Source organism: Panthera leo, chromosome B1, assembly GCF_018350215.1.
Source record: "Panthera leo isolate Ple1 chromosome B1, P.leo_Ple1_pat1.1, whole genome shotgun sequence".
Taxonomy (NCBI): domain Eukaryota; kingdom Metazoa; phylum Chordata; class Mammalia; order Carnivora; family Felidae; genus Panthera; species Panthera leo.
This window is the reverse complement of record NC_056682.1, coordinates 99,307,293-99,333,719: the sequence shown is the minus strand read 5'-3', so window position 1 is coordinate 99,333,719 and position 26,427 is coordinate 99,307,293. Positions and strand designations below refer to the sequence as shown.

The following is a 26,427-nucleotide window of genomic DNA, read 5'->3' as shown; positions in this document are numbered from 1 at the left end:
ACCTCCTGTATTCATGCCCAGTTTAATCGCCTCTGCCTCTTGTGGGCTGGACCTCATAACTGTACTTTTTGTTTTTATACTTCATACATACATTATATTCTATTAATTATAAAGATTTTTAAATTTGTCATAGATTGAGTAGAAACTTATTCTGTAAAGAGTTGATGCTGTTCTTTGTAACCTATTAATTAGTACAAGAGACAAAAGTTATGGAGCATGTAAATCTATTTTACGGAATATCCACAGCACATTAGATGTTTATAGAATAAATACATTCAGTCTTGACCTTGGCCATATATTTATAGTCTAAGAAACCAAGAGAAAGAAATGTATTACCTATATCTAATTGTAAATGTGTGGCAAGAGAAAGTTAGAAAAGTGAATGGAGCAGAGAAATTAACCATTTTGCATTTCAAAAACAAGAATATACCCTTTTGACCCTTACTTAATTAAGATGGATTTTCTAGGGAAAATAAAAAGTCACACAGACTTATGGTTCAAAGACTCTTTGCCTGGTGGGTCTTTTCTTTGGGCAAGGACATTCTTCAGATTGGTATTTCTTTTCTCAGAAACTCTCCTGACAGAGATCTGAAAATGTTCCTTTTCCACCTCCCTCAGCCTGACCTTGGCTTTGTTAGAGAGACTTTTAGTCTATGATATTTACTAAATGTCCACAAGATCAGTGGACTATCCTTCTGTAATGAGTTCAAAAATATGGAGGATTTTGCATACTGGAGTTTTAAATATTTCTTTGTAACATAAAGCAAACTGTTTTTTAAGTTCCTTGAAGGTACAGATTTGTATTTATTTGTTTCTCTATTCTCAGCATTAGAAGAGTGCTGTCATATAGTAGGTTCTTATTAATATTTATGCAGAAATGCTCCACCTAAGGGTGTCAGGAAATATGTGGAAGGCATTTGAAATTTCTTTATATGCATTCAGAGCATGATATATATCATATGAATCCTAGCTTGCTTAAATAATACCACGTTCTAAACAGGCCCTTCTTTGATACTGATTAGGCAAGAAGTTCTGAAATAATCTCTTTTAATTCTCAGGAAACTTAAAATCTAAAATCTTTCATCCATTTTTAGTTCTCTTTTACTTTACCACATTTCCGACTTCCCTCTTTTTTTACACTCCCTATGACTCACGCTATGAATTTTTATTCCATAAAATCACAGAGATTGGAACAACACTTTGAATAAGACTAACATTGACAATCACATTCTTAGTGGAAAACAGAAATGAAGGAAAATTAGAGTTTTGAGAAAGTTGTGGAACTGGGTAGTAAAAAAATGGACCAGAGCGGGGCCAAAGGGAAGCATGGAAAACTGGGGCCAAAGAGTGGGATGAAAATACTGCCCCTCTTACAGCCTGCTCAGTCCGCAGGGTGATCCCCCACAGAGTCTTGCTATGCTTTCACTCCCAAGAGGAAAAGAGGTGTGATAGCTGAGAATATCGAGAAAGTTGTTCGCTGTATTGACAAATCTGGTGTATCAACACTCATGTTCTCTAGCTTTGTTCTACACATTAAAAATAGATTTTGCTGTATTGGCATTCCATCTGCCTCTTTCAAGACTCTGAAATTTTTTAAAAGAAAAGAATATGAGAAAGTGGACTATTAATTTAATAGTCCATGGTTAAAGAACACATGATTTATTTTTAGCATCCATCTAGACATTTAGTGAAGTGTTCATATTGAGGAAGCCTTATAGTATGGGTTTAAAGGCTGTGAGGATTTCAAATCATGAATTTATCTGTTTGTTGGTATGTATGTGTGTGTATGTGACTATATATATATATATATATATATATATATATGTATATATGTATATACATATATATGAAAGGTAACGTAGAGAAACATAAGGCCATAGACTGTATTTGTGTGTGTGTGTGTGTGTGTGTGTGTGTGTGTATACACATATGAGGCATTAGATTTATTTTCCTTCCTTCACTAGCTTATTTGGTATCACAAAACTGTAATGTAGCTTAATAAATAATACATTTTTATTGGAAGGTAAGCAGCACCATGCCCCTGGAGGGAAGGAGGCAAAATTAGAGAAATGTTTGTGGACATATTTAAATAGAGTAAGTCTCTAACTTGTTGGAATTTCAGTCTTATTAGCTCAGTGGGTTCAAGAGCTCATACCAACATACAATCCCCACATAATATTTGATATACTTTATGAAAGCAAAAATAAGTTACATAGATGTTAGAGACAAAAAATTCTTTAACTGTTTACCAGTACACCTGAAAACGTTGTATTTAGCCCTAAGATTTTTGTCCCATTTTATCTAATTTTACATCAGTTACACAATGTAAAATCAAGTTTTGTATATCAGACAACTCTGAACAGGGTAAGATATAAGATGTTATACAGATCTATATATTCCTGTAGGTTCAAATTCTTTTCTAATGTTTATTTTTGACAGAGAGAGAGAGACAGAGTGTGAATGGGGGAGGAGCAGAAAGAGAGGGAGACAGAGGATCTGAAGCAGACTTTGAGCTGCTCAGCACAGAGCCCGGCTCAGCACAAGCTCGTGGCTTGAACCCATGAGCGACGATATCATGACCTGAGCCAAAGTCGGACGCTCAACTGACTGAGCCACCCAGGCACCCCTATTCCTGTAGGTTTAAAATTAAAATATTTACTTAAAAACTCAAGAACTTGAATTGTCAAACATGATTGGTATGAAATTAGATTTGAAAAATAAAATAAAATTTATGTATTTAATCATTTCTTTACTTATCTATACACTGTTTTATTCCAAAAGGATTTGATTCACAAAAATAAATTTCATGTGAAACATTGAGGAGGAGATTGCCAAACACCTTATCAATTAACCTTTGTTAAATGTCATTTAGGTTCCAGAAACTTTCATATTTGTCACAATATTTAATCTATTCCACAAACTACTTCAGGACTATTCTCAATATTTTAGAAGATGTTGAAACTCATATAGATGAAGTAATTTATTTGCAGATTATGAAAAATAAGTAAATGGCAGATCTTGGGTTCAAGCCAGGTCTTCTGACTCTTTAATGGTTTCCCCAGTACTTTCCATCACTTTCTCTTTAGCTTAGGACCGTGATCAAAGTTATATCCTTCAAACTGTTAAAGGATTAGACATAAGACAAAAATTCCCCAATGAATAAAGTAGAAAACCACAGCTTTAATCCATTACCAAAACGTAACAAGTCTGGGGTAGGAAGAAGAAAGCAAATATTCTACAAATACGTGTTGTCCCTGTCTTTAATGATAGATTTGACTGAATGTGAATTGAATTCTAGGAGCTGAATCCCTATCATAAATTATTTTGATTATTCTAAAATAAAGTGTATACACAAGTTGTTATTTATTGGAGAAAAACCTGAAGGCCAAAGTGGTCCCCAAGACCATGTCAGAATTGTTCGTCCCAGTCTCACTTCAACTCCAGAGCAAAACTGTTGTTGAGAACTCACTCTCAGGCACTGTCTCCACGGCATTACATGAGTTTCCCCACTCTTCCCAAGTTCTGAATCCTATCTGAGCACTGCCACTTTTACCAGAGAACCGCATATTTTACCTTACTGAGAAATTAGTACCTTTAGGTGGTTTCCCTTATCCGAAGCTCTTCTGGCTCAACCATTGGACCCACAGATGGTGGCTTTCCTCACAGAGGAACGTCTGTCCCTCATGTTTTAAAGTTAATTTCTCGGTGTGTACAGTCTTTATTTCCTGTGCCTCCACTAGGACCTTGCTCTATCATTTATACTTTCTCTTGACCCTTTATTCTTTCATATTTATTCCTTTAGTCTGTATAAGAAAATGTATGGAATTCAAACGATGCTGTGGGCCATATGCGGATCACCACCCTCCATGTTCAAGTACCTCTTGGTTCCCATTTACTCTTTGTTGTTCCTGTTCAGCTTCCATCAGAGTCCCTTTTCTTTACTCTCAAATGCCAGGGCCTCATCTTCAATGACCTTTTATTCTCACTCTACATCTATAACTCATCCAGTTTAACACTTCAAATTCAAACTATAATTGGTCTTCAGTCTAGACTTCTCTACATCTCTACTGCTCTCCATACCTATATATATTCATCTGTGCACAAGATGCCACCAATTGGATACATCAAAGCCCCCAAACCAACATGTCCAGAGTTAACCCTACATATATTTCCACTCTCTGATATGTGCTGCTTCTTTATTCTGAAATGTGGAGGTGGCAGCACGCTACTGGATTTGAAACCAAACACCTGGGAGCATCTGGATTTTACTCCTGTCCCCTTCCTGCTACATCAGAGTCTTCAAGTTCTGAGACAACTACCCTGCCATCGTATATTTCATTTCTCCCTCTTCTGATTCCCACGGCCATCAGCTTATCTGAGGCCTCTGTCTTTGTCATTTGTATCACTGTACCATCCTTTTAACTGATCTCATCTTTGTGGTCCTACCGGCCTCATATTTGTCATCCAATGCCCTTAACATTGTATCGCTTTGATCACAGAGCTCCCCAATACGAGATAAGTGTACGTGCTCATATTTTACTCTCTTTATCCAGTCATGTCATGTTATAGATATGGCTCTACATGTCCAAATATCACACATTACTGAAAGCCATTGTCATGCAAATAATTCAAACAAATAAGATTTTTGCAAAAACTGACATAAAAAAATTGTGCCAGTGTTAGCAAAATAAGTATATTTTAGCATGAGATAAACTTCTTGATGTCCCTTTTGCTATAAAATCAGCTGAAATTGTCAATTCTTTTGGTAACAACTAGTTTCTTCAGAATACTAAAGTATGATAATGGTTTTGTGAGACCATTTGCTACCTCAGTAATATAAGTCAACTTTGATTTTTGTTGAACACATGGCATTACTAGAAACAAGCCTTCGAAAAAGTTTCTAATTATTTTTTCACCAACAAAATATAGTTAGTTCTACTATAACATGACATATGCATTTTTAAAAATCACCAGACTATGCAAAATTCTGTAATAAAAAGCACAGAGCTGGCTCAGTCAGGTAAGCGTCCGACTTTGGCTCAGCTTATGATCTCATGGTTCACGAGTTTGAGCCCTGTGTTGGGCTCCGTGCTGACAGCTCGGAGCTTGAAGCCTGCTTCAGATTCTGTGTCTCCCTTTCTCTCTGCCCCTCCTCCACTCATGTTCTGTCTCTCTCTCTCTCTCTCTCAAAAAAAAATAAATCAATATTAAAAATTTTAAAAAGCACACAGCTAATGAGAAAAATAGAGTTAGGGTAACAATACCCAAAAACTTTATCAGTGATAACCAAAAAAAACAGGAACTGAACAAAATTGGTAGTGCAAATTTACCCATGTCAAATTGTTAAGAAATATCCAAATACTACATTAAATATAACAGCTTATCTTGAAAAATCCTGAGGTTTTGTGTATAAAAAAGTGGCCATCAGAAGTGTAGTGGGTTGTAAATCATCATGAAATGATGGAAGGAAGATTATCTGAAATTGGGTAGAAGGTGGCAACGTCAGATATGGATGGACGTGGCGCCCAACATACACCATGAACTGAGGAAGCCAGACATGTTGGTGATGTGTGCGTGTGTCATTTTGTGCCTTAGTGGCAGGCCTGGCCGAATGGATTTTTTATATTCACCTAGTGTTTCTCACAGATGAAACTGGGTATAAGCAAATGTAAAATGTGCATTATGCTCAAATTATCACTTAAGATTTTTAAAAATATCATTTATTTACATGATAGGAAGAACCTCTTTGCTGCTTATGTTTACATCTCTGGAGCTCAGTAATGTAGGGCTTTGTTTGCAGAATCGGAAGTAACTAGGTTTCCTCCATCAAAGCAAGATAGAAATCATCTAAGTTAACTCAGAAAAAAATATTTCAGGATCACACTTGACCAAGTGAAAAAAGATTTCTCCTTAATTTGTAAATAAAAAAATAAGCAGTACTAGAGAGCCCTCCTTGATCATTAGTATTAACTCAGTAAATCATTGAAAGACTCCTCAAGGGTCACTTTCATTCTCTAATTTCACTTTGACTTTGGTAATCATTTTGTTAATGTTTTCTGTTTTTCATTCATCAGTTAGCAAAAATGGTAGCCTTCCTGCATGCAAAATGATAATGTTACTATTACTCTCTTTATTAATGATCTTTAGAACTATGTAATAAAAGAAAAATAAGAAACAATCTTGTCTCAAAGCAATGCATTATTTTTTCCCTCAGCATAAGTTATCTTCATGCTCTCTTAAGAATGAGAGTAATAGAATTCTTTACAACAGGAAACTAGTTTCTCTAACATTTATTGCAATCATCTTTATTAAGCACTGTAAATAAATATTCAAATAAAAACAAACAATAATATTAATATTTATAAATGTTGAAGGTGGTAGAGGAGAAAGAATAAAAGGCATGCTATTTGTGTTTTTTTCTCTTTTAATAACAAAATCCAGACTTTACTGTAAGTCACAATTAAGTATGAATAAGCCATTATAAATATAAATATACATTAAAACAAATGAAAATGTAATAATGATACTTTGAATTGGAAACACAAATTAATAATTAATATCATTAAGAAATATTTACATGATTTACAAATATAATCATGTTGGTTTGCAACTATAAGAGTTCCTATGAAACTGGCCCCCAAACGTGGAGGGCAATGCGAGACCAAAGAAAGAAGTAAGCACTCCAGATTGGTAGGTGGTAGTTTTAGTAAGCAAGAGGACTTACAAGGGTGGTTTTGGGCGGCCATGAGGTGAATAGATCACTGCATTTGTTGGCCAGAATCTTAGAAGTTTATAGAGAGAACTTAATGGGGTGCAGACCAGTCCAGATGGTCTTAACAACATGCTACTCTCTCAAGGCTGCATTCTTGAAGCAGCTTCCCCTACAGAGTGGTGGGTGGAGTTTACATTCCAAGCATGGGGGTGGGGAGTGTGGGGGTTTGCAGGGGAGTGGTAAGGAACCCCTAAGTGCCCAGGTTTAGCTTGCAGGTCAACTGACAGTCATGTCCTCTCAATGACCTTCTTCAACAACTCTAGAGATAATAATTATTGCTTAGATAGCAAATAAAGTTTGCTCATTCTTAAAAATCAAGATGCTAATTAAGAAAATATATGAAACTCTTTCTCTCATTAGTTAGTGTTTATCATTTCTCACTCTACTTATAATATTATATGTAGATTTATGACTCAGTGCCTATTTTCTTGGCAACAAATCTTTAAAAATCAAACATACACCAAAATATTACTTATTAGCATATGTACATATATGCTATGAATATATTAGTAATATATATGTTTGTGTGTGTGCATGTACATGTGTGCATGTGTATTTCTGTATTGCTATGCATGAAAAGGTTTCTTCTGTGATAGGTCTATTGCTCTTGGTTCAGATCCTATCAATAGTGATTTTAGGCAAGCCAAATATTGCTTTAAATGGAGTATTAAAGTATAATGCAGCAATAAAAAACATGAACTCTGGACACTTGAGAGCTCTAATGCTATGGGCAAATTAGGTAGTCCCTCTGTATCTCGTTTTCCTCACGTTAAGATGGGGTTAATAGGAGTTCTTATCTAACAGGCTTTCTATGAGAATTAAAGGAGTTAAGAGTATAGATTGCATAGAAGAGCTCCTGCCATGGATTAAGCTCCATGTGATGGTGACGATGCAATGGATACATTGCATTGGCTCAGTCCCCTCTCTCAAATGGCTCTGTATTGTCTGCATTGACTGTCTAGTCTTGCTTTTCCTAAAGATGGATATACCATTCAACTTGATGTTGTATAATCATGATACAGTTTTATTTTAAATCAATTACAGCAAGAAATTGTAAAACAACACAGCTATGCCAATACTGTGAAAATTATTTAAAAAAATTTTTTTTAAATGTTTATTTATTTTTGAGACAGAGGCAGAGTGCGAGTCAGGGAGGGGCAGAGAGAGAGGGAGACACAGAATCTGAAACAGGCTCCAGGCTCTGAGCTGTCAGCACAGACCCCAATGCGGGTTCAAACCCACGAACCGTGAGATCACGACCTGAGCCAAAGTCAGACGCTTAACCAACTGAGCCACCCAGGCACCCCAAAAATTATTTTAAAATAGACACATTCTGTAGATTAGTTTCTATAGTAGTCAACCAAATAGCAAGAGTTTTGCATTTCTCCCTAATAAACATCTTAATTGAACTTTATGAGTGAGTAATCCCCATTTGCTAGCTAAAGACTGGAGCTATAAAACACCCACAGCCAAAAATCTGTTCATTTACTCCCTCTTTTTCACAAATACCCCTAGGAAGTGATATCTTCTTTCATCTTTAAAAAGACAATGCCTTGCCTGATCTAGCACAGAGGTGTGAAATATTTACCCTCTATTATTCGAAAGTCAGGTATTTAGTTTGATCACAATAAGGACAAGACTCTTCCCTATTATAGTAATAAGGGAATGCATTTTTTTTTATTAGCTAAGACACCTTTCATTAACAATTTTTAATTAATTTTATAATCTTAAAGCTGAGTACTGAGTGAAAGTAAGTAGGTGGGATGGGAAAATAAAATAAAAATAAAAAGATAGAGGAGAGGAATGAGGCAAGATAAATATAGGTGACACCTGAGTCAAATATCTGGATACGAGTTATAGATTCTCAAAAGAGAATGTTAACGGTGGTGGGGTTAACGATACGTAGAACCTAGAAGAGGAAAGAATCCCACTCAGGAATCCCAGAGTGATATAACTAGGTGGTTCTTGCCTAAAGTCTATCTCATCCAATGTAGAGGTTAAACCATTGGATAGCACTACTGTCATCTGAAGGCTCAACTGGGTGAGGATCTGCTTCCAAACTCACTCATATGCTTTTGGGCAGACTTCAGAAGATCTACTTCCAACTTCACTCATGTGGATCTCTCTATAGGGCTGCTTCATGTCACGGCAGCTGGCTTTTCCCAGAATCCAGTGATCTGACAGAATAAAAGAGAACCTAAGCACCCAAGATGGAAGCCACGATCTTTGATAATCTGATCTCAGATGTGACATCTGATCACTTCTGCCATATTCTGTGAAGTTAAAATTAGTTATTAAATCTAGTCTATACTCAAGGGGAGGGCATCACACAAGAACATAAATATTGGGAGGTGGGCATTATCCAAGGCCATTTTAGAGACTACCTTCAACACTGAATTCAATGCTATCAGTCGGGCCAATCCCAAACTTGTGTTCTGGTGGGGCTGGACTCAGTTCTGTCTATAAACTGGTAATGGAATGAAGGAACTCTTAACTACTCTTTAGTTAACAATCCAAAAATTCAATAATTACAGCAAAAAAAGAGTCTTCTCTCTTACAGATACACACAGAATTCTTTTGTAATGTTTACATTGTGATATCTGATATTTGCTTTAAAATATCTCAATTTTAAAGTGTTAAAATTTGGAAGAAACAAGATAGTAAAGGTGAGTTAAGTATGCTGAATTGGGTTAAGGATACTTTAAAAAACATAACTGTACTAACTTATCACATCTAAGAAACATAATAATTTCTTAGAATAATGTAACACTCAGGAAATATTAAAAGTTCCCAGTTTAACTCCAAAATATCTTTTTTTGCAGTTAGTTTATTTACCTAGAATCCAAGTAGGGATCCACCTAATTGATTTAGCTGACTTTATGCTTACAGTATCCTTTATGCTTCTCTACCTCTCTGTGTCCTGTAAATTGCTTTTTATGTCTAGAGGCTTGATTGGATTCAGGTTCAATTCTTTTGGCAAGAATCCTTCATAGGTGACTTTGTGTACTTATTCTGTGACATCAGGAGATGTATAATGATATTAAATTGATCATTTCATTCAGGTGTTGTCAGCTTGAACAATCCATTGTAAAATTTCCAGTCTTTCAACTAATTCCTTTGGCACTGTGATAATTTCCCACATGAATTCTTTCCTTCTTTGCTGCAAAATAATGATATTCTAATTAGTTAATTCCTTTGGCATTTGTAAGTTAAAATTCTTCCATAGAGTGCACATTTTTTTTTCTGGGGTTCCTGAAAAAATGGCTCTGTTGGTTGAGTGTCTGATTTTGGCTCAGGTCACCATCTCACGGTTTGTGAGTTCGAGCTCCGCATTGGGCTCACCGCTGTCAGAGTAGAGTCTGATTCAGATCCTCTGTCCTCTTTCTGCCCCTCCCTGGCTCATACTGTCTCTAAAAAAAAATAAATAATAATAATACATTTTTTCTCATCTTCTATTAGGTTTTCCTAAAATACAATTCATACAGAAAAGGTAAGATAAATGATTCTTTACTTTTGCTGATGAGTTTTTCTAATAAGTTATTACTTTAAGAATCTCTGAAATTAATCCATGAGGAATTTTTGTTTGCTTGTTTTGCTATAGATATAGACATAGACATAGATATAGACATAGACATAGACATAGACATAGACATAGATATAGATATGGGTAGATATGTATAATATGTATATGGATATATATATATATAGCACACACACTGTATATATATATATATGTATATATATATATATATAGCACACACACTATGCTTCAATCCATTGCTCTATTATAAGCCTTAAATTTTATACAGTCATCTGTGGCCTTATATATCTCATTTGGTCTTATTACTATCTAAGATATTACGTACTTTACCTATAGATGTTCTTAGCTTTCGTCTATGCTAGAATAAGATTCTTTAGAGTGGAATTTTATTTGTTTTGCTTACTTCAGTATTTCAGATCTTAACAGAGTTGCTGTTACATAGTGAGTGTTCAATAAATATTTGTTGAAAATGAATCAGACTATGCAGTCACTTGCTAAGCCTGTGTGCACACGCGTGTGTGTGTGTGTGTTGAAAGAGGAAGAGATAGAGATAGCCCACTAACATTTAAGCACAAGATTTGGAAGGAAGCACAAGATTTGGTGAGGGGATGGCAAAATGGATGAAGGGGAGTGGGAGGTACAGGCCTCCAGTTATGGAATGAATTAATCACAGGGATGAAAGGCACAGTATAGAGAATACAGTCAATGCTATTGCCACAGTGCTGTATGGTGACAGATGGTAGCCTCACTTGTGGTGAGCAGGGCACAGCCTCTAGAGTTGTGGAATCACTATGCTGTACACCTGAAACAAACATAATGTGGGTCAACAATACAATAAAAAAAAAAAAAGATTTGGAACCAACAAAGAAGTGACTGAAGAAGGAAAATCAGACAAACTAATTTTCAAAAATATCAACGAAAATGTGTTTTAAGAGGAAGGAAGGCAATGGACTACTAGTTTAAAATATTTCTCAGAAGTTTCCTAAGATAAGAACAAAGGCTTACTTAATTTGGCAGCACGTTCCCAAAGCAATCTGGGTCTTCAGAGCCTTTCTACTCTGTATCTACACTCACTTCCTTGGCAACCTCACCCAAATCTCAAATTAAACACCATATTTATGCAGATGTCTCTCAAATTTATATCTTTATAAATACCTGATATCCAGACTGATATATCTAACTGACACAACCAACACAACATCTCTACCTACATGTCCAATAAACATCTCAACAATTGTAAAATTGTATATCTATTCTCCCCACAACTCTGAGGTCTGCTTTACAGGAAAGCCTATCCTTCTAATTAATCAAGCCATAATTTCTTGAAATATTCCTTGATCCCTCTCTTACTGTAGCAGCTGGAAGACAGATGGGCAGAATTTATCGAGATAAAGATATCTACTGTAATAGGATTTCATGAAAAAAAGTCTAGGTTCTGGAAGGAAGATCCTATTGTGCCTGGTCACTTCTCTAACACATGGGATGAACGTAGAAAGAGATTCAGGGAAATAGTGACCCTTTCCATTGCCCATTAGGATCCTGAAAGCTACTTAGAAATCCAGATGCTGGGGTTCCGACCCCAGACCTATTTATTTAAAAAAGTCTTTAAATATTTTTGATATATATATATATGGATTGAGAATCACTGGTTTAACTAGTTACCAGTTGATATGAAACATCTCTTCACCTTCCTCTGTTGCCAGAATCTCTCTCTCAAACACCATCCTCATGATGTTACTCTTTTTTAAGTTTTATTTTATTTTATTTTATTTTATTTTATTTTATTTTATTTTATTTTATTTTACTTCATTTCATTTCACTACTCTCTACACCCAATGTGGAGCTTAGACTCACAATCCCAAGATTAAGAATTGCATGTTCTTCCAACTGAGACAGCCAGGAGCCCCATGATGTCACTCCTGAAAGTGACAGTCAATACTGTCTTTGAGTGGCCCTTTTCTGGCAGTGAGCAGGCTAGTTCAGAGTAGTGGTATTCCCAATTTTTGCTCATATAGTTTCTAAATGATTTTGAAAAATGAAATGCCCCTCATATTTTTAAGATGACAATTATAAGTTTTATTTATATATGTAAATAGTTGCAAAAGATATAATTTTTGATGATTTAAAAACTTACATGTTCTGTGACAAAAGTCATTCAATGATCTAACATCAAAAGTAGCTTTTAATGACAGGCTGATGGCTAAATTAGTTCTCCTTCTTGTTGAAAACAAAGATTGCAAACCAATGTGTCTTAAGCATTAATGATATGCATAGGAATCACCCAGGGATCTTGAAATTCACCCAACAGAGCCTGAGATTTTGCATTTTGAAGAAGCTCCAAGTGGCACCTTTGTCCAAAGACCACATTCGGGAGTTGTCAGTCTACAAATCTTCTGATGGTCAGAGGCTTCATTTTCTGTCTTTCACAAATGTAGTTTCACACACTGACTTTAATATTTTGAATTGTCCTTTTGTTTAGTGCTCTGAAGTTTTATTTACCTTGAGGTATACCTTGTATACCTTGATATACCCTGATAAGATTCAAGGTGGGTTTGAGATACCCCTTTCTTTTAGAAAGTAAGAGAAGAACAACTGTGAAGTGATACATTCATCACAGGTGTATTTCCAGCTGGATACAGTTTTGGATGGGGTACATAAAGAAACTGAAGATCTGGAAATTGATTTCTTTAAAAGTCTCCATGCCTGTATACTTCTTAGAAAATGTCTATGTAGTCCAGGTATACAGTTAGCCCTGTTCATGTAACAGATGTTGATCTGATGCTTGATGAATGAAGACGTATAGATTTCAAATTATTTCAGGAATTTCTTGCTTAATTTTTGTCCACAAAAATGTGCATAGTAAATTTATTTATGTCTCAATATTTTCTAAATAAACAAAGCCATATTTACTACCTTCTAGATAAAATTTCCAAGAGAATCTTTGCCAATGGCATACATACTTAATTTGAAATTTAATGCTGCTTAAATGAAAATTCCAAAACAGACGTTGGACAAATTTGCTCAACTAATGAAATGTGACTCCCATCTTGGCAGTCACTGAACTAAGGTAGCCTTTGGATAATGCTTTTTGGGCCTCAAGAGTGATTTTTTTCCCTAAGAGAAACAATGTAAAATAAACAGTGTCAAGAAAGTAAAGAAATAATATAAATTAGTATCATTTCTCAATCATGAAAAATGACTATCACATATGAAGAATGTGATATAGTAACCACATGGATTTTTTAAGACATGGATCTTTCAGAGTATGGAAAAAGAATGAAACGTGTTACTTATTCTGTTTCTGAGCTTTTCTGCTATTAAAAGCCTCTTTATTATTTCTTTAACAATCTGTGGGAAGTTAAGAATGAACTGCAAAGTCAGTAATTTTTATAGTGAATGCTATTTTGTAAGACTGTAGCTGTGGTTCCTCTTTCCAGGTTCAATACTTTAAAAACCATGCAAAACCACATAAATACAAAATGATGCTATAGCATTTCCTATTTTTATGTGAATTATTTATTTTTAGGTACTCTGATTCACCACACGTTGTCAAGTTTGATTTGTTTGACAAAATCCCTTTACTAAGTACCTTCTATGTTGAAAGCATTGGTCCAGGGTTTGTAAGGATCAAAGAGTCATACTGTATGACCTTCCCTCACAGAAAATCTAGCTCGACTGGGAGTCACAGACATGTATGCACTGTGAGTAACAAAGTAGTAGATGGAGAAGGGCATGTACTCTTGGCTCTGAGGCAGGTTACCGAATGAAGCTAGAAGACGGCAGATGTTTTGTGTTACTGCTGAAATTGAGGCACACTGCTGTAGAAAACTGAAACTGCTCAATCTCTTTCTTGAGTGACGAAATCTCTCTGGGCTGGTGAAGCAATGCATTCTCTTTTATTGGACGCCTAAAATTAGTGATTAAATATAATTTGTCTCACTAATTGACTCAGTAGGCCTCTCATCTGAAAGAAGAACAACTATATCTCTTCCATTCATTAGAAATGACTCTTGCGCTGGGGAAAATAAGATTCATTGTTTGAACTCAACAGAAAATCCTTTCCTTTTCATCTGAATGACATTTGTAGGAATGATTTGACTTATGGTTTTGCAGAAATTACATTTTCTGATTTTACTTGTGCTCCTCCGTCTGAAGTTATAAGAGATACTAACTTTTCATAGTGTTCTAAATTCAGCGTAAATGGTTTGATTGTGAACTGTTAAAATTGCTTATAGCCATTTAACTATTACTGATGAGAATATGAAACTAAACGAAAAACCTCACTCAGAACACAGAATTTTCCATTTGGAAAGTGGCTGCTGCATTAGCAAGCTGTATAAGTGTGGAATGCAAAGCCATAACATTTCCACTATAGCTAGCTGCTACTATCAAGGTGAAAGGCCAATGATGCAGTAACCACCCAGTTGATTAGTCTCAGAATGGTTGAAAACAGTATTTTGTGACTACTCTTATGCATTCTATTGTTTACAACCAAAAAGAAAGCAATTGCTGCTGTAAAACACAGTCACATAATCCGGTAGGTCTCTACAAACTACGGGAAGGACAAATGTGTTTGGATCAGGTGTTGTAACCCTGTGGAATGAGACTTGGCCATGCAATTGAAGAAGGTTATTGAAATTGAATGGGAAGTGGCCTCATGTTGTAAATACCCTTTACCAATTATGGATGTTTACCTGAGAAATCAACAGACATACCTGCTGTTTTATTACACCATTCCCTCTTAAATTGCTTCTAGTGCCTATCTAGTCTGACAGAAAAGAAAACGAAAATGTGAAAGCATTCCAGTTTAGCCTTTAATTTTAAAGCTGCCAATTGGCAACCAATAAGTGGCTTACGTGTTAGCTAATTAACATAAATGTTGAATTCTACATGTCTCTTCTCTTGAAATTTGTATGTGTTATTGTTTACAGTGTTACATCAGCAGTGCAAAAACAAAGTCCTGGTAACGTTTCTTTGATAAATCTACCTTTGATGGGCTTTAGATTTACCAAAAGAGCTACAGCTGAAACTTGATGCAAAATGTATTGGAATACAGTTTCTATTTCTCCCGTTTATTTTGGCTCTCTGATAAACAGGTTAAAATAACTTGGTCTTTTCTTTTTTTTTTTTTTTTTAACATAAAAAGTGGTTATTCAATCAATGTTTGGCCTAGACTTTTTTTTAAAATTTATTTTTCTATAACTTATTTAGAGACTGGAAACTATATATTTTTGAATTTTATTGCCATTGGAGAGGATTTCTTCTCCAGTACAATTTCATTAACAGCACCGGTTGAGTTGATGTAACCTTGGTGTTGACTTCAAGTATCAGCTGTTGGGTTTGCTGTCCCTGCCCCACACAAATGTTCTGTACTTCCAGCTGGAGGCCTGCCCTGTCCCTTCTGTACCACCACCTGTACAATTCAGAAGATGGTACCCCTGAGTAAGCAGGTGTTGTGGGAGATGAGAGAATACTAAATTCTTTGGAAGAAAACTCAATTAGCTGGGTAAGGAGAATAGTACAAGAAAATTGTAAGCATAATTTATAACTGTCAAAAAAGTTCCCTCTTTTATGTCAATAAAATAAATTCATAAGGAATTTATAAGAGTGAGTTTATGTAAGGTATTTATAGGTCAGAGATTTTTAGATTTCTTATTTGTCTATCTTAACTATTTACCTTTTAATAATCAATTGCCATTAATTTAATGGCTGACTGATTTGCAAATATAATACATAAAGGGAATTACCTTGAAGAGTTATGAATTGCCAGGTATAGAAAAAGTACTTAACTGGTCTTTGGACAAAACTGATAGAATCAATTAAAAATTAAGCAATTATAATAGCATTAATGTTTACATGAAATTTTGTCTATTTAAAGTTAACTAAAATAGAAACATTATTGTTATTATTGATAGGAGCATTCCACGGTTCCTTTCTGGGAATGTTAAAGAGCAGAAGAAATTTTTCAAGATGTAGTAAAACTATTTTTGAAGTCAATGTAAGAATATAAAAGGAAACAAATAATAAATCCCAAGATAATTTTTAGTGACCACAATCATTTGTATTATGATGTTTTCTTTTCTCTTTTTTTAAAATAAAACTACTTTATGAGTCATCAGATTTATTCTATAATGAGTTTGACCAGTTCAATTATTGAGACAGGGTCCTACAAAGGGGAGGAGTACACATTCAGAGTCTATATCAAATTGAAAATCGCTAAATGGGATTTATTCAGCTGCTGTGTTAAAAATAATACAGAGATTTCAGAAAAGATTAGATTCTTACATAGTAATGAAGTCACATTATACTAAAGAAATAAATAAGATAACCCTAAATATAATTTTGACTAATTAATTTGTGGGTTTGCTATTCAAAGAAAAATCCTTAAAAGTGAGATTTTCAAATCTACTCAATACCTTACTTTCAGTAATCTATTTGGGGTTCTCCACCTTGACCAATGGAAAGAAACTTAATTTAATGTTTATACTCTCATAGGTGTGGACCAAATAGCACAACCTGACACATAGTAGATATTTACTTAGTTGGTGATTGAATGAATAAATGAATTTTTGAGCCAAAGTTTAAAACTGGAATTTTTGTGACAGTTCTTATATTAGCTTTTACAAAGGTGCAGGATATATTGGTTTGCATATATATGAAGTAAATTTTATACTTACTTGATTCCTTGAACAGTTTCCAGAGGATTCTTTTTTTTTAAGAGCAAGTTTTACTAAAATATTCCAACAAATCTTTATCAGTGTCATCAAGTCAAAGGAATAACACAATTTTGCTTTAATGAAATTGTATCCCCAAATAAATTAACATACAGAATTAAAAACATCTGGTATTTCAAAAGGGCTAAATTAACTATGAGTAAAATTTTTATTAGATGGAATTTGAAGGTAGGATAATATTTCTGTTCTTATGAGTTAGAATATTCTTGTCCTCCTAAGATGGGTAAGATACAAGGTAAAATGTTATCTTGCATAATGGTAATTTTATTATATGATGAAAATATTTCCTCCAGTAATACTACTTTTTGTGGAGGAAGATATAACATTGGATGGTTATTTCATTTCAGAAGTTTGGAATGTTTTAAGCAGATTCAAGAGTTGTGTAGCCGGACCACCTGGGTGGCTTAGTCGGTTAAGCTCCCACTTTAGCTCAGATCATGAATTGTGATTCAAGAGTTCAAGCCCTGCATCCGGGTCTGTGCTGACAGCTCAGAGCCTGGAGTCTGCTTCAGATTCTGTGTCTCCCTCACTCTCTGCCCCTCTCCTGCTCACACTCTGTCTCTCTCTCTTTCTCAAAAATAAATAAAAAACATTAAAAAAAATAAAAAAAAAAGAGTTGGGTAGCCAAGTGCAGCATAACCTCAGGTGTTTTGAAGAAATAACTTTACTCATTAAATTATTACTCCTCTGAAAATAATATGAACAAGCTAGTTTCATACAAAGGATCCAAGCTGCTGACTTTTCTAGAAATGTCAAATGAAATTTTCCCCACACTTGTGATTCCAGCCTTAGCATTACTATCAATGATAAGGGATTTCACGTATTTTTTCCTCACCTGAGAAAGTTTGAGGTTAGGGGCATCTGGGTGGCTTACTCGGTTGAGCGTCCAACATCAGCTCAGGTCATGATCTCACAGTTCGTGAGTTCAAGCCCTGCATCAGGCTTGCTGATGTCAGCTCAGAGCCTCCTTTGGATCCTCTGTCCTCCTCTCTCTCTGCCCCTCCCTCGCTCATGCTGTCTCTCAAAAATAAGTCAATATTAAAAAAAAGAAAGAAATTTTGAAGTTATTCAAGAGAATAGAAACATCTGATTTCTGTCCTTTATCCTAAGTCATTTTTGTTGTTCCCTAAACAGCGCCCAGTCCTCACAAATACCTTTTAACATCTGAATGGCTGCTTACTAAGTTGTTCTACACAGCCACCAAATGGTCTTGCTCTTTTACTTTAAAAAGTTAACAAATTAAATGTTGGCATTGAGGAGCATTACTAGCAGAGGCCCACTGAGCAGACACTCAGGTGGCAGACATTATCAGCAGTGCTCAAGCATTACTTGTCACAATTTTAATTCCTCTAAATGAACAGCCTGAGCATGAAATATAAATGACTAAAAATTAAATTTAAGCCATAGTATTTTGCTTCAAGACTAATTGAAGAACCCGCAGGTATAGTAATGATTAAAACTGAATCATCGCATCAAGGGACAATGACATTTTATGGTATTTCTAGAAATTGAATTCAAAAGCTCTGTGGAGTTAGGGAAAAGACCTCTAAAAGCAGACGATGACCTTTTACATCAAATATACATATACACACACCAGCAATTGTTTGATGAATTATTCACCACAGTAACAAAGTGCACTATACATTTTAAATAGCATTGCTGAACCCTAGTTCTTAATATCAGCATACACACTCACAGAAGTGCAATGCTGTATTGTTGAGTGATGTTTGGATTGTAGTATTGATTGCAGCCTTCTGCTCAAATATCATGATAGGTGCCCTTCTCAAATTTCACAAACAAATCTGTTGATTATTGATTTCATTTAGTAAATTTTGAAAGACTGATATTTTTAAAGCTATTTCAAATCCTTTGTAGACTCGAGAGGTTTGAAAAATAAGTATTCATGTTAATGTAAACCATGATTTTTTGGTCAAATATTTAGATTAAATATTTAGAAATATACACTATAGACGTTATTAGTGATTTTTAAGTGCACCCTTCCAGAAGATTAAATGTCATTTGGATAGGAGAAAAAAAGGCATTGAGCAAATATAATTGAATTACTGTTTTGTAAAATTATGTTTTACAATTTAGAGACAACAAATTTCCCAAATGACAATTTTAAAACTGTACCATACTTTTCATTTGATTGCTTAGCTTATAATTATTATATATCTTGTCATCTGTCAGTTCACCTTATCCCTTTCCCTCCTGGCTGCCATGTTCTCTTTCTCTACTATTTTACCCTCAGATGAGTCAGGATTACTGGTTTCTTGTATGTATTCATGGAACACTTACTCGTGGGTGGAAGTTGAAAGTTTTACTTCTCGGGGAATTTATACCAGTCTTTGCACTATGACAACATCCAAGGATTTGGAATATGTTTTTCTAAAGACAGTCATGGGCATCGAATTTTTTAACTTCAGCACTATTAGAGAGAGTAAAAATTAAGAGGAACGTAATTGGTATGTCTCCCTTTATACGATCTTGGGTAATTTGCTTAATTTCTCTGGATCTTAGTATGTAAGTCTATTAAATGAGTGAGTTGACGGAAAGTAGTGGGAGCAATTAAACCATCTTATTCAGGTAGAAAATTATGTGATTTTGAGGCCTGGCTTTATTGATTGATTGATCTTTTTACCTTTTGTCATTTTGCCCATCTCTCCCACCTCTACTCTGGCAACCACCAATTTGTTCTCTATAACTGTGAACCTGTTTTTGTCATTGTTGTTGGTCGGTTGGTTGGTTGGTTTTGTTTTGTTTTGTTTTGTTTGTTTTAGATTCCACATATGAGAGATCTTATGGTATTTGTCTTTCTCTGTCTCATTTCACTTAGCATAATGACTTCAAGGTCCATTCATGTTGTCATAAATATGCATTCCAGACCACAATTTCTTTACCCATTCATCCACTGATGGACACTTAAGTTGTTTCTGTATGTTGACTATTGTAAATAATGCTGCAATGAACATGAGGGTGTATATATTTTTTGTAGTTAATGTTTTCATTTTCTTCGGCTAAATACCCAGAGTGGGATTACTGGATCACATGGTAGTTCTAATTTTAATTTTTTTGAAAAATCTTCATAGAGTTTTCCATAATGGCTGCACCAGTTCACATTCCCACAAACAGTGCACTAGGGTCTCCATGCTGCACATCCTCACCAACACTTGTGATTTCTTGTCTTTTTATTTTTTTAAGGATTCAAATGTACTTTATTTCTTCAATCATGCTCTATTTTATTTACTTATTTATTTATTTATTTATTTATTTATTTATAATGAGAGAGAGTAAGAGAGAGTGGGGGAGGGGCAGAGAGTGACAGAGAGAGGGAGAGAGAAAGAGAGAGAGAGAGAGAGAGAATATACCAAGAAGGCTCTGTGCTGTCAGTACAGAGCCCAATGTAGGGCTCGATCCCACAAACCATGAGATCACAATCTGAACTGAAATGAAGAGTCAGTTGCTTAACCAACCGAGCCACCCAGGCATCCCAGTATGCTATATTTTAATGGGTGAACAGTGCTTTTATCCCTTATGAGATGGTTTTAAAACAATTCAGTATTATATCAGCTGGGCTGATCTCTCCATTCCTTTGGGGTGACTCTGCTAACAGGAGACACGTTCCATTCTATTCCAATTTATGTTGCTGTATGTGCCCATACAGCAACACAGAAAGTGGCTCCACCAGCTAATATAGCATCACAATATTTGTCATGGAAATCAGGTGTCCATTTCTGGTGGCTCTGCTTTGCTATAGTTTGCTGAATGCTTTGAACTCCGAGACACAACTTAGAAGACGTAGAGCGTTTTTGGCCCTGGGAAACATCCTGAAACTGAAGACAGAACTGTGGCAACTGCAGCTGCAGGTTTGCAACAACGTTGTGCCAAGTGCCTGTCTTTTTGATAATAGCTATTCTAACAGGTATGAAGTAGTATCTCATTGTGGTTTTGATTTGCATTTCTCTGATGATTAATGATGCTGAGCATCTTTTCATGTGCGTCTTGGCCATCTGTATGTCTTCTCTGGAAAAATGTCTATTTCAATTCTCTGCCCATTTTTTAATAAAACTGTTTTTTTGCGATTGAGTCCAATGAGTTCTTTATATATCTTGCATATCAGCCTCTTATCGGATATATGATTTACAAATATTTCCTCTCACTCAGTAGGTTACCATTTCATTTTGTTAATGGTTTTCTTTGCTATGCAAAAGCTTTTTACTTTGATATAATCTCACTTGTTTATTTTTGCTTTTGTTGCTTTTGATTTTGGAGTCATATCCAGAATTGTTGCAGTTAATTTGTAAACCCTAACTTTAACCCTAAGAATCATTAGTTATAAGTTATAATTACTTCTACCAAATTGGCATACAAAAATCTAATATTTTTACATGTCCACTTAGAACGAAATATTTCTAGCATTGATGATGAACTAGGAATTTTAGTCAGATTGGCGTGAATTTTATAATGAAGTATCACTATGAAAAAATAACTGATAAAATTGATTTATCAAAAGGAATTCTATTTTTTTAATTTATATGGTTGAAATCATTTCTATTTTCCTGATCAGAGCCACAGAAACCATTTTTTTTTTTTTTTTTTTTTTTTTTATTTTTTGGGACAGAGAGAGACAGAGCATGAACGGGGGAGGGGCAGAGAGAGAGGGAGACACAGAATCGGAAACAGGCTCCAGGCTCCGAGCCATCAGCCCAGAGCCTGACGCAGGGCTCGAACTCACGGGCCGCGAGATCGTGACCTGGCTGAAGTCGGACGCTTAACCGACTGCGCCACCCAGGCGCCCCCACAGAAACCATTTAGATTAGCTACATTCTCAGCCCCACGGCTAAGTCGGCAGGATCAGTGTTCTCTCCTGTTATTCCCTATCTGTGTAGTTTAGGTACTTACTACCGATAAACTGTGGCCCAAAAGATGGAACTCTTCCTCCTTGGACCAACCAAGTCTCTCTTGCATCTCAAACAGAGTGACAGCTGGGTGTCCAGGCTTACTTCATTATAAGGAATGAGAATTTCTAGAGAAAGAACTAATTTACTTACCCATCTCAGCAAGGAATGTGGCTTCAAGCATAATTTTATGGTTAGAAGGCAACACATATCAGATCCCACTTTAGCCTCTTCAGTTTTTCTCAGGGATGAACAGTCACGTCTCAGCCTGCAGCACTCCCGAAGGGCTCTTCCTGCACCGAGAGTTGGTTAGAAGGTGAACTTTCCTCGCCTTTGACTCTTATACACTGGCAGATAAATTCCTACCTCCTAGAAAGTGCTCTCTATTCTTTCCATTTCTGGCTGAGAGGAATTTTCTGAGTGGCATTCTGGTGCTATCTGGAAGAGTGCAGTTCTTCCCGTCTAGGCATCGGATGTAACTTCTGTTTTCAAGAGGAATGATACACTCCCCGTAGTTTATTACATCACTCTCTCATCATTCTTGATTCCTAGCATGCAGAGAAAGGTTATTTTTCCCCTGCCTCTCCAACATTTTGGTTCCAGTTTATATCCTTGATTTGTTAACGTTAAAAAAAAGTGTTTATTTATTTTTTTTTTTTTAGAGAGAGAGCGTGCGGGCGAGTAGGGGGAGGGCCACAAAGAGAGGAGAGAGCCTGTCAGCGCAGAGCCTGACACGGGGCTTGATTTCAAAAATCGGGAGATCATGACCTGAGCCAATATTAAGAGTACTTATTTGACTTACTGAGCAACCCAAGTGGCCCTATATCCTTGGTTTTTTATCAAGACTGAAATCTTTGCAATAATCTCCAGTAGTTTTTCCTGGTCTAATATGTCTAATTCAACCACTTTGGATGATCCCTAGAATATCAAATCTTAGGTAATTTTCTCAACTCATCATGCAGATTAGTTGAACCCTCTAAGATTTCTTCTGAATTATTAAGAGATTTGACTTTTACATTTGCCTTCTGACTGCTCAGACTCTGAACTGTCATGTTGTTCTTGCACCTATCTTTTGTAAAGGGGAAAAGAAAAAAAGGTTCTGAAGCAGTCTTAAAAAATGTCTATGAATTCAAGGCTATCTTTTTTTTTTAAATGTTTATGCTGTATGCATCAGCAGTTCATTTATTTTTATTATACAGATATAAAATAATAATAATTATTATTTTTTTTGCTTGTTTGTTTTTATTTATTATCAAGTTAGCTAACACAGTGTAGTCGTGGCTTCAGGGGTAGATTCCAGTGATTCATCTCTAACATACAACAACCAATGCTCATGCCAACAAGTACCCTTCTTAATGTTCAACAACCATTTTCCCAACCCCTATTAACCCTCAGTTTGTTCTCTGTATTTAAAAATTTCTTACAGGTTGCCTCCTTCTCTGTCTTTATCTTATTATTCCTACCCTTCCCCTGTGATCATCTGTTAAGTTTCTCAAATTCCACATCGGGGGAAATCATGTGATATCTGTCTTTCTCTGACTGACTTATTTCACTTAGCATAATACCCTCTAGTTCCATCCATGTTGTTGAAAATGGCCAGATTTCATTCTTTTTTCATTGTTGAGTAGTATTCCATAGTATATATATACCACATCTTCTTTATCTATTCATTAGTTGGTGGACATTTAGGCTCTTTCCATAATTTGGCTATTGTTGAAAGTGCTGCTATAAACATTGGGGTGCATGTACCCCTTTGAATAAGCACTCCTGTATCCTTCAGATAAATTCCTGGGTCACAGGGTAATTCTATTTTTAATTTTTTCAGGAACCTCCACACTGTTTTCCAAAGTGGCCGCACCAGTTTGCATTCCTACCAATAGTTCAGGAGGGTTCCCCTTTCCCCATATCCTCACCAATATCTGTTGTTTCTTAAATTGTTAATTTTAGCCACTCTGACCAGTGTGAGGTGGTATCTCAGTGTAGTTTTGATTTGTATTTCCCTGATGATGAGCAATGTTGAACATCTCTTTATGTGTCTGTTTCATGTGTCTATTCTTGTGTCTACTCATGTCTTCAGCCCATTTCTTCACTGGATTATTTGTTTTTAAAGGTGTTGAGTTTGGTAAATTCTTTATAGATTTTGGATACTAACCGTTTATCCAATATGGAATTTGCAACTATCTTCTCCCAATCTGTTGGTCGCTTTTTAGTCTTGTTGACTGTTTCCTTGGCTGTGCAGAAGCTTTTTATCTTGATGACGTTCCAATAGTTCATTTTTGCTTTTATCTCACTTGCCTTCAGAGACATGTCAAGTAAGAAGTTGCTGTGGCCGAGGTCGAAGAGGTTGGTGCCTGTTTTTTCCTGTAGGATTTTGATGGTTTCCTGTCTCATATTTAGATAAGTGGCCCAGTTTCATTCTTCTGCATGTTGCTGTTCAGTTCTCCCAGCACCATTTGCTAAAGAGACTATCTTTTTGCGAGTGGTTAAACTTTGCAAAATGCCTAGGTATTATCCTACTGAAGATGTGCCTCGGAAGCTGTTGAACCACGGCAAAAAACCTTTTAGTCAGCATGTGAGGAAACTGCGAGCTAGCATCACTCCTGGGACCATTTTGATCATCCTCACTGGGCGCCACAGAGGCAAGAGAGTGATTTTCCTGAAGGAACTGAGCAGTGGCTTGCTACTTATGACTGGACCTCTGTCCCTTAATCGAGTTCCTCTGTGTAGAACACACCAGAAATTTGTCATTGCCACCTCCACCAAAATTGATATCAGCAATGTGAAAATCCCCAAACACCTCACTGATGCTTACTTTAAGAAGAAGCTGCGTAAGCCCAGACACCAGGAAGGTGAGATCTTCGACACGGAGAAAGAGAAATATGAGATTATAGAGCAGCGCGAGGTTGATCAGAAAGCTGTGGACTCGCAAATTCTGCCAAAAATCAAAGCCGTTCCTCAGCTTCAGGGCTACCTCTGCTCTGTGTTTGCTCTCACGAATGGAGTTTACCCTCACAAATTGGTGTTCTAAATTTCTTACAAAGAACCTAATTAAATAACAGATCCATCTCAAAAAAAAAAAAAAAAAAAGATGTGCCTCTTTTTTCCACTGGATACTCTTTCATGCTTTCTCAAAGATTAGTTGGCCATATATTTTTGGCTCCATTTCTGGGTTCTCTATTCTATTCCATTGTTCTGTGTGCCTGTTTTTGTGCCAATACCGTGCTATCTTGATGATTACAGCTTTGTAATACGTGCTAAAGTCCTAGATTTTGGGGCCTCCAGCTTTGGTTTTCTTTTTCAACATTATTTTGTCTATTCAGGGTCTTTTGTGGCTCCATACAGATTTTGGGATTGTTTGTTCTGGTTCTGTGAAGAATGTTGGTGCTATTTTGATTCGGATTGCATTGAATGTATAGATTGCTTTGGGTAGTATCAAAATTTTAACAATATTTGTTCTTCCAATCCATGAGCATGGATGTTTTTCCATTTCTTTGTGTCTTCTTCAATTTCTTTCATAAGCTTTCTATATTTTTCAGTGTAAAGATATTTTACCTCTTTGGTTAGGTTTATTCTTAGGTATTTTATGTTTTTTGATGCAATTGTAAATGGGATCAATTCCCTGATATCTCTTTCTGTTGCTTCACTATTGGTGTATGTGACTGATTTCTGTACATTGATTTTATATTCTGTGACTTTGCTGAATTCATGTATCAGCTCTAGCATTTTTTTTGTGGAGTCTTTTGGATTTTCCATGTAGAGTATCAGGTCATCTGTGAAGAGTGGGAGTTTGGCTTCTTCGCCAATTTGGGTGCCTTTTATTTTGTTTTGTTTTCTGATTTCTGAACCTAAGACTTCCAATACTATATTAAACAACAGTGGTGAGAGTAGACATGCCTGTTGTCTTCCTGATCTCAAGGGAAAGCTCTCAGTTTTTCACCATTGAGGAAAATATTACTGGTGGGCCTTCAATATATGGGCTATTGTGACATTAAGGTATGTTTCTTCTATCCTAACTTTCTTGAGGGTTTTTATTAAGAAAAGATGCTGTATTTTGTCAAATGCTTTTTCTGCATCTATTGATAAGATCATATGGTTCTTATCCTTTCTTCTATTAGTGTGATGTATCACATTGTTTGATTTGAAAATATTGAATCAGCCCTGCAGTAAAGGAATGAATCCCACTTGATAATGGCGAATAATTCTTCTAATGCACTGTTGAATTCAATTTGTTGGTATTTTGTTGAGAATTTTTGTGTCCAGTTGCATCAGGGATATTGGCCTATAATTCTCCTTTTTAGTGGCATCTTTGTCTGGTTTGGGAACCAAGGTAATGCTGGCTTCATAGAATGAGTCTGGAAGCTTTCCTTCCATTTCTAGTTTTTGGAACAGTTTGAGAAGAACAGGTATTAACTCTGCTTTAAATGTCTGGTAGAATTCCCCTGGGAAGCCATCTGGCCTAGGACTCTTATTTGTTGGAAGATT

At 35.8% G+C, this 26,427-nt stretch overlaps 1 protein-coding gene and 1 pseudogene across 1 annotated transcript; one reads left to right on the top strand and one right to left on the bottom strand.

The window, feature by feature from the left end:
- Positions 1-20,613: 20,613 nt before the first annotated feature.
- On the bottom strand, positions 20,614-20,882 carry LOC122218439 (annotated as a pseudogene).
- A 3,545-nt stretch (positions 20,883-24,427) lies between these two features.
- On the top strand, positions 24,428-25,032 carry LOC122217010 (60S ribosomal protein L6-like). The gene has a single exon (XM_042933925.1). It carries the CDS (start codon positions 24,443-24,445, stop codon positions 24,971-24,973), a length of 531 nt encoding a protein of 176 aa, XP_042789859.1. The 5' UTR covers positions 24,428-24,442; the 3' UTR covers positions 24,974-25,032.
- The last annotated feature ends 1,395 nt before the right edge of the window (positions 25,033-26,427 follow it).

Excerpts from the sequence above, each read along its gene's own strand:
- LOC122217010 (XM_042933925.1), top strand. The coding sequence starts at position 24,443 with ATGCCTAGGTATTATCCTACTGAAGATGTGCCTCGGAAGCTGTTGAAC.